A 9144-nucleotide genomic window follows, 5' to 3' on the forward strand; every position below is an offset into this window, starting at 1 on the left:
ACGCAGCGAGCGGCTGGCCGTCTTCCAGCAGCTCCCACTGCTGCTGGCGACGTCCAGGCCGGTCATCCTAGGCGGTGACTTCAACTGCATCATCGATGCGGCTGGACGATCCGGCAGTGACGACAGCAAACTGGACGCTACGTCCAGATTCCTAGTAGAAACAGTTCAGGATGCCAAACTGCACGACGTCTTCAGCAAACCTGCAGACGGAGCGCAGCGCAGATACACATGGTCAAGATCGGACGGGTCTGCCCGTTCCAGGATTGACTTCCTGTTTGTGTCCCGTGCTGTCACGGTCGGATCCACCGACGTCAAGCCGGTGTTCTTCTCCGACCACTGCCTCTTACTGGCCGACTGTCACTTACAGGACGACCAGCGGGTTGGCAGAGGGACGTGGAAGCTCAATGCGACACTGCTGACCCCAGAGAACGTTGAGGAACTCAAAAGGGATTACAATGGTTGGAGGACCGTGAAACCCCTCTTTGAGTCTCCAGTTCAGTGGTGGGAAGCGATTAAGGAGAACATCAAGAGGTTCTTCATCCACAAAGGTGTTCACAAGGCGAGAGAGAGACAGAGGGAACTGTCCCGACTCCAGAAAATTATGCAAAATCTACTCCGGTTGCAGTCAATGGGGGTCGAGGTCAAGGAGGACCTCCAAGAGGTGAAGAGCCAGCAGGCCTCGCTCTTTGCCAAGGAGGCCTCCAAGATCATCTTCCGGTCCAGAGTCCGCTCCATCGAGCAGGATGAGACGTGCTCGCGTTACTTCTTCCAAAAGGTACACAGAGAGAGCTCTGTTATCAGCAGCCTGAAGGAAGAAGATGGCTCGGTAACGTCTTCGCAGTCCGACATACTAAGGATCAGCAAATCCTTTTATGCTAGGCTGTATGACGCGAAGCCCACAGACAGCAGAGCCTCCCAGTCCTTCCTGTCATCTATCACAGAGGTCCTAGATGACAGCAGGAGGGAGAGACTGGACAAGCCGCTAACTCTGGACGAGCTGACAAAGGCCGTCGAGTCTTTCGAGACGAGTAAAACCCCCGGGAGCGACGGCTTACCGGTCGAGTTGTACTCGGCCCTGTGGGACTGGGTCGGCCCGGAACTGCTGGAAGTATACGAGAGTATGCTCCTGGCCGGCAGCATGTCAGAGACCATGAGAAAAGGCATCATCACCCTCATTTACAAGCAGAAGGAGGAGAGGGCAGAAATCAGAAATTGGCGGCCCATCTCACTGCTTAATGTTGATTACAAGATTCTGTCCAAAGTCACAGCCAGTCGAGTCAAGTCTGCTCTGCAGTTGGTGATTCACCCCGATCAGACCTGTACTGTACCCGGCAGGAAGATCTCTGATAGCCTCGCGCTACTCAGGGATACGATCACCTATGTACGGGACAGGAGGGTGGACACCTGCCTCATCAGCCTGGACCAGGAGAAGGCTTTTGACAGGATATCGCACACCGACATGATGGACGTGCTTTCCAAAATGGGGTTTGGGGAGGGAATCTGCAATTGGATCCAACTGCTCTACACAAACATCAGTAGTGCAGTGTCAATCAACGGGTGGGAATCTGAAAGTTTCCCGATCAAATCTGGAGTCAGACAGGGTTGTCCTCTCTCCCCTGTCTTGTTTATTTGCTGTATTGAACTCTTTGCTGAGTCTATTAGGAAGGATGCGAGCATAAGAGGGGTGACAATCCCAGGCAGTGGAGGCACTCAGGTCAAAACCTCCCTGTACATGGATGACGTCGCCATCTTCTGCTTGGATCCGCTGTCCGTGCGCAGACTGATGAGCATCTGCGACCAGTTCGAACTGGCCTCGGGAGCCAAAGTTAACCACGGCAAGAGCGAGGCCATGTTCTTTGGGAACTGGGCTGACCGATCCTTTGTCCCCTTCACGGTCAGGTCAGATTACCTGAAGGTGCTGGGGATATGGTTCGGAAGGGCCGGGACGTGCACCAAAACATGGGAGGAGCGAGTAGCCAAGGTACGACAAAAGTTGGGCATGTGGGGGCAGCGATCTCTCTCCATTGTGGGTAAGAACCTGGTCATCAGGTGCGAGGCGCTCACGTTGTTGCTCTACGTGGCGCAGGTCTGGCCCATACCCTACTCCTGCGCCGTGGCAGTCACCCGAGCCATTTTCCGCTTCGTCTGGGGATCTAAAATGGACCGGGTCCGGAGGGACACGATGTTCAAATCTCTGGACATGGGCGGGAAAAATGTACCCAACGTGGCCCTCATCCTGATGACCACCTTCGTGTGCGGCTGCATCAAGCTATGTGTAGATCCCCAGTACGCAAACTCCAAGTGTCACGACGTGCTGAGGTTCTATCTGTCCCCGGTGTTGCGAAGGATGGGCATGGTCACATTGCCGCGGAACGCTCCGTGCAGTTGGGCGGCACCGTACCAGCTATCCTTCGTGGAGCAGTTTCTGCGGAAAAACACCTTTGACCACCGGTCCATCAGGCAGTGGTCTGCACGGAATGTCCTCAAGGCCCTACGGGAAAAGGAAACGGTGGATCCTGTCGGATGGTTCCCCGAGCAGACCGTCAAAGTCATTTGGCGGAATGCCTCATCACCAGAACTTTCAAACAAGCACCAAGACGTAGCTTGGCTGGTGGTGAGAAGGGCCCTCCCCGTCAGATCCTTCATGCACACCCGAAGTCTCGCCCCCTCCGCACAGTGCCCCCGCGTTGGCTGTGGTGGGGAAGAGACGGTCGCCCACCTCCTCCTGGAATGTGCCTTTGCAAAGCAGGTGTGGAAAGAGATGCAGTGGTTTTTGTCAAGGTTCATCCCAAGCAGCTCTGTAACACAGGAGTCTGTGCTCTACGGGCTGTTCCCAGGGACGCACACCGAGCCAAACATCAACTGCTGCTGGAGGACTATCAATTCGGTGAAAGACGCCCTTTGGTCTGCCCGAAACTTGCTGGTCTTCCAGCGCAAAGAGTTGTCCACCACCGAATGTTGCAGACTGGCACATTCCAAGGTCCAGGACTACGTGCTGAGGGACGCACTAAAGCTTGGGGCAGCCGCAGCAAAGGCTCAATGGGGAAAGACCACAGTGTAAGGTTCCCCCACCAAGCTGGACTGAGGGGCTGGAACGATGGGAAACCCCTCGAACTGTATCGGGAAAATTTTCATTTGCTGTAAATGTAAAAATGTAATTGGCATGACAAATGTGAAATGGAAGGGTTGTGAAGCAACTCATGATTGTATTGAAGGAAACTGATCTCCCTTGCAATGTTTGTATTTTTTGGTGCTGTTTGAAACTGTTTGGCAATGTATTTTTAACAGATTTTTATGAATAAAGTATATTTTGGAAATAAAAAAGAGAAGAAAGCAGCTCCTAAGAAAGGCGCCAAGAAAACCTTAAATAAACAGTCAACAAAGGGCGGCAAGAAGCGGAGGAAGGAGAGTTACTCCATCTACATCTACAAAGTGACGAAGCAGGTTCATCCCGACACCGGCATCTCCTCCAAGGCCATGAGCATTATGAACTCGTTTGTGAACGATGTTTTCGAGCGCATCGCGGGTGAGGCTTCCCGCCTGGCCCATTACAACAACCATCAGCTCTGGGTGATCCAGACCGCCGTGCGCCTGCTGCTGCCCGGGGAGCTGGCTAAGCACGCCGTGTCGGAAGGGACAAAGGCGGTGACCAAGTACACCAGCTCCAAGTAAAACTGCACAATGGACTGAAAAACATCCCAAACACAACGGCTCTTTTAAGAGCCACCAACAATCTCTGAAAAAGCTGCATCCGACATCTTTATGAAATCACTTTAAGACGATGTATAATATAATAACGATCCCACTGCTGTGTTTGTATCTCCTGTTATTAACCGAACACGAACCCATAATCTGATCACCCGCCTTCACTTTTTTTGCTTAAAGCTGCTCTTATTCTGGTTTTTCACAGCCCCTGTATGACCGCATTAACAGCTGATTTCAGCGGTAAGGATTAGACCTTAATCCCTTCACTGATTAATAATTTTATTAACAGCAACTCTCCGCAGTGTAACAGCCTGGGATGGGATTATTACAGAGCAAGTTAAGGGCCGTTTGAGGACTTGATCCGGCTCCCTCTTTTCAGAGAAGGACACTGGGCTCTGATTGAAAACTAAACTGAGTATTTCACTTCAGGCCAATGCAGGCCTCACCCGGGACAGTTTGAAAGCGATTGTCGAATGAGTCACAATTTAAATAACATTTTACAAGTTGAATAAAACAAAATCAAGAGAAGGGACTTTAAATCTTTGACTAAGGATGACATTTATTTCAATCCGCTCCTTTCCGACAATGAAATTGGCGGGCTTTTTGAAATTGACAAATTCTGTTCTTCTGATGTCGTGGCGGGTAAATCCCGCCCTCTTGTGTTGGTCAGTGACCTGATTGGTGAAGAATATAGGCAAATAGAATTAAGTACCGACCATTGAGGAGAGTTCTCAGTCTTAAAGTAAAGTAAATGCTGCGGAAATTATCCATTTGTGAAAGTATTTGTGAGATTGTGGAAATGTCTGGAGGAAAGACCGGCGGGAAAGCTCGGGCCAAAGCCAAGTCTCGCTCCTCCCGGGCTGGACTGCAGTTGCCGGTGGGCCGTGTTCACAGGCTCCTGAGAAAGGGCAACTATGCTGAGCGTGTGGGTGCTGGAGCCCCGGTCGATCTGGCTGCTGTGCTCGAGTATCTGACCGCTGAAATCCTCGAGCTGGCCGGTAACGCGGCCCGGGACAACAAGAAGACCCGCATCATCCCCAGACACCTGCAGCTGGCCGTCCGCAACGAGGAGGAGCTCAACAAGCTGCTGGGAGGGGTGACCATCGCTCAGGGCGGGGTGCTACCCAAGAAAACCAGCGCTCAAAGCTCCCAGAAAATGTAAAGCAGACAAAATGTCATCTAATAAACCAAAGACTCTTTTCAGAGCCACCCACAGTCTCTGAAAGGGCTGATTACTGTCTGATTCAAGCATGTCAGTAACAGAACAGAATAGGAACTATTTAAAATGTTTATGAGGAACTATTTCAGTGGCTTCTCACTGTCCCCCTGATCCCTGTGTGAAGGGGAATTACCAATAGTCTAATTTATTCCTTTCCACACCGAGTTTGAGTTATTGGTCCCTTAAGGATTGCTGAATGGAGTCTTCCACCGCCGGTTACAGATAAGAAGTGGGGGGGAAAATGACAGGTTAAAGCTGTGCGTAAAATAGCGCCGGGAATTTGTGGCGATAATAGCGGAATAAAGAAAGGTTTTTAAAGGTTGGTGGAAAATATTTTACGAACAACTTTATATAGATTTTCCAGTAATTCGCTTTTTGCCGACACTGAAATTGGCGCCTTTTTCGAATTCAAACGTTCTGCCAATTTCGACAATTTAAGCCAATGATTTGCTGCATTTTCCCCAATTCGAGGCTCTGCGATTGGTTAAGAAATGCGAATGGGAAGAGGGTGACCAATCAGAAGTGAGCGCGGGCTCAAGCTGTGGGAATTCCAGGTCCCTGAATGATTGAGCTGAAACTGATCAGTTTCACAAACCCTGTCAGTTTCAGTGCAGGAAACACCGTCTCGGAAGAAATAACATCACAATTGGGTCTGGTTCCAGTGACCGATTCAACGGCTGCTGCAAAATTCCCGGATTCCCTCATTGCAGCGAAATCATTTTGAAATTCTATGAAAACAATGAGTGATTCTGGAGGAGTGATGTGGCTTTTCACTGAGGGTATGTGTCGAATGGGGAAATAACTAAGTGTAGAGCCTCGGGCACTGTTTACACAGCCCGTTTAGAAAATCAAATCCATTGCACATCCTTGCTGCAACTGAAATGTCAATTTCGGGGATTCCAGTTTTCTACCCGAATACAGCACAGATTTATTCCAGACAGTTCTGAACAGCCTATCCCAGCTCCCGTTTCCAGCTCATTGCTCTCTCTGTGAGACGGTGGGTGGCTCTTCGAAGAGTGTGTGTTTGCTGGAAAGGGTCGAGTTGTGCGGCCCTGCCGTTTCAGAGCGTACACCACATCCATGGCAGTGACCGTCTTGCGCTTGGCGTGCTCAGTGTAGGTGACCGCATCCCTGATCACCTTCTCCAGGAAACCTTTCAACACCCCGCGAGTCTCCTCATAGATCAAACCCGAGATCCGCTTGACCCCGCCACGGCGAGCCAGGCGGCGGATTGCTGGTTTGCTGATGCTCTGGATATTGTCAGGAAGCAGTTTGCGGTGCCGCTTTGCTCCGCCTTTGCCTAGTCCTTTCCCTCCTTTACCTCTGCCAGACTTTCTTCTATTAACTTCCAAAATATACTTTATTCATAAAAATCTGTAAAAAAAATACATTACAAAACAGTTCCAAAAAGCACCAAGTCAAACAATACAAAGAGTGGAATGGAGATCAGTTTCCTTCAATACAGGAGTGAGTTGCCTCACAACCCTTCCATTTCATTTCTCATGCCATGTACATTTGACAGCAAACAAATAATTTCTGGCTACAGTTCGAGGGGTTTCCCATGGATCCAGCCCCTCAGTTCACGATGGTGGGGGGACCTTACACTGTGGTCTTTCCCCATTGAGCCTTTGCTGCAGCTGCCCCAAGCTTTATTGCGTCCCTCAGCACGTAGTCCTGGACCTTGGAATGTGCCAGTCTGCAACATTCGGTGGTGGACAACTCTTTGCGCTGGAAGACCAGCAAGTTTCGGGCAGAGCAAAGAGCATCTTTCAACGAATTGATAGTCTTCCAGCAGCAGTTGATGTTTATCTCGGTGTGCGTCCCTGGGAACAGCCCGTAGAGCACAGACTCCTGTGCTACAGAGCTGCTTGGGATGAACCTCGACAAAAACCATTGCATCTCTTTCCACACCTGCTTTGCAAAGACATATTCCAGAAAGAGGTGGGCAACCGTCTCTTCCCCACCACAGCCACCTCGAGGGCATTGTGCAGAGGGGGTGAGACTTCGGGCATGCAGGAAGGATCTGACGAGGAGGACTCTTCTCACCATCAGCCAAGCTACATCTTGGTGCTTGTTTGAAAGTTCTGGTGATGGGGCATTCCGCCAAATTACTTTGGAAGTCTGCTCGGGGAACCATCCGACAGGATCCACCATCTTCTTTTCCCGTAGGGCTTTGAGAACATTCCGTGCAGACCAGTGCCTGATGGATTGGTGGTCAAAGGTGTTTTTCCACAGAAACTTTTCCATGAAGGATAGGTGTTGCAGCACAGTCCAACTGGATGGAGCGTTCCACGGCAATATGACCAGGCCCATCCTTCGCAACACCGGGGACAGATAGAACCTCAGCATGGAGTGACACTTGGAGTTTGCGTACTGGAGGTCTACACACAGCTTGATACAGCCACACACAAAGGTAGCCATCAGGATGAGGGCGATGTTGGGTACATTTTTCCCGCCTTTCTCCAGAGGTTTGAACATCGTGTCCCTCGGGACCTGGTCCATTTTGGATCCCCAGATGAAGCGGAAAATGGCTCAGGTGATCACCACAGTGCAGGAGTGCAGTATGGGCCAGACCTGCACCACGTACAGTAACCTGAAACAATGGAGAGAGATCGCTGCTCCCACATGTTCAGCTTATGTTGTACCCTGGCTACTCGTTCCTCCCAGGTTTTGGTGCACGCCCCGGCCCTTCCGAACCATACCCCAGCACCTTCAGGTCGGCTGACCTAATGGTGAAGGGGACAAAGGATCGGTCAGCTGAGTTCCCACAGAACATGGCCTCGCTATTGCCGTGTTTAACATTGGCTCCCGATGCCAGTTCGAGCTGGTCACAGATGCTCATCAGTCTGCGCACAGGCAGCGGGTTCAAGCAGAAAACGGCGATGTCATCCATGTACAGGGAAGTTTTAACCTGAGTGCCTCCACTGCCTGGGATTGTTACCCTTCTGATTATCGCATTCTTCCTAATAGACTCAGAAAAGGGTCCAATACAGCAAACAAACAAGACAGGGGAGAAAGGACAGCCCTGCCTGACTCCAGATTGGATTGAGAAACTTTCTGATTCCCACCCATTGATTGAGACTGCGCTACTGATGTTTGTGTAGACCAGTTTAATCCAATTGCAGATTCCCTCCCCAAACCCCATTTTGGAAAGTACGTCCATCATGTCGGTGTGCGATATCCTGTCAAAAGCCTTCTCCTGGTCCAGGCTGATGAGGCAGGTGTCCACCCTCCTGTCCCATAAATAGGTGATCGTATCCCTGAGTTGCGCGAGGCTATCAGAGATCTTCCTGCCTGGTATAGTACAGGTCTGATCAGGGTCAATCACCAACTCCAGAGCAGACTTGACTCGACTGGCGATGACTTTTGACAGAATCTTGGAGTCGATGTTAAGCAGTGAGATGAGCCGCCAATTTCTGATTTCTGCCCCCTCCCCCTTCCGCTTGTAGATGAGGGTGATGATGCCTTTCCTCATGGATTCTAATATGCTGCCGGCCAGGACCATACTCTGGTATACTGCCAGACTTTTTTTTAAAATTTCCAAAATATACTTTATTCATAAAAATCTGTAAAAATTACATTCCCAAACAGTTTAAAACAGCATCAAGTCAAAAAATACAAACAGTGCAAAGGTGATCAGTTTCCTTCTATACAATCACGAGTTGCCTCACAACTCTTCCATTTCATTGTCATGCCATATACATTTCTACATTTACAGCACACAAAATTTTCCCGAGACGGTTCGAAGGGTTTCCCATGGATCCAGCCCCTCCGCTCCGCTTGGTGGGGGGACCTTACATAATGGTCTTTCCCCATTGAGCCTTTGCTGCGGCTGCCCCAAGCTTTAGTGCGTCCCTGCCCACGTTGTCCTGGTCCTTGGAATGTGCCAGTCTGCGACATTCGGTGGTGGACAACTCTTTGCGCTGGAAGACCAGCAAGTTTCGGGCAGACTAAAGGGCGTCTTTCACCGAATTGATAGTCCTCCAGCAGCAGTTGATGTTTGTCTCGGTGTGCGTCCCTGGGAACAGCCCGTAGAGCACAGACTCCTGTGTTATCGAGCTGCTTGGGATGAACCTCGACAAAAACCACTGCATCCCTTTCCACATCTGCTTTGCAAAGACACATTCCAGGAGGAGGTGGGCGACCGTCTCTTCCCCACCACAGCCACCATGATAATTCTTGCCTCAAATCAGTGCACAATAAAAGAGACTGATTCCGTC

The 9144-nt window shown here is 50.4% G+C and overlaps 1 protein-coding gene across 1 annotated transcript; it reads left to right on the forward strand.

Moving 5' to 3' along the window:
- Nucleotides 1-3342: 3342 nt before the first annotated feature.
- LOC137364955 (histone H2B type 1-M-like) lies at nucleotides 3343-7789 on the forward strand (the record flags this gene model as incomplete). Its single annotated transcript, XM_068027824.1, has 2 exons — nucleotides 3343-3668; nucleotides 7759-7789. Coding segments are annotated over 2 exons (357 nt in total), but the record flags the coding sequence as incomplete, so codon positions are not given.
- Nucleotides 7790-9144: the final 1355 nt, after the last annotated feature.

The sequence above is a fragment of the Heterodontus francisci genome, unplaced genomic scaffold (genome assembly GCF_036365525.1).
Source record: "Heterodontus francisci isolate sHetFra1 unplaced genomic scaffold, sHetFra1.hap1 HAP1_SCAFFOLD_43, whole genome shotgun sequence".
NCBI classification, from domain to species: Eukaryota; Metazoa; Chordata; class Chondrichthyes; order Heterodontiformes; family Heterodontidae; genus Heterodontus; species Heterodontus francisci.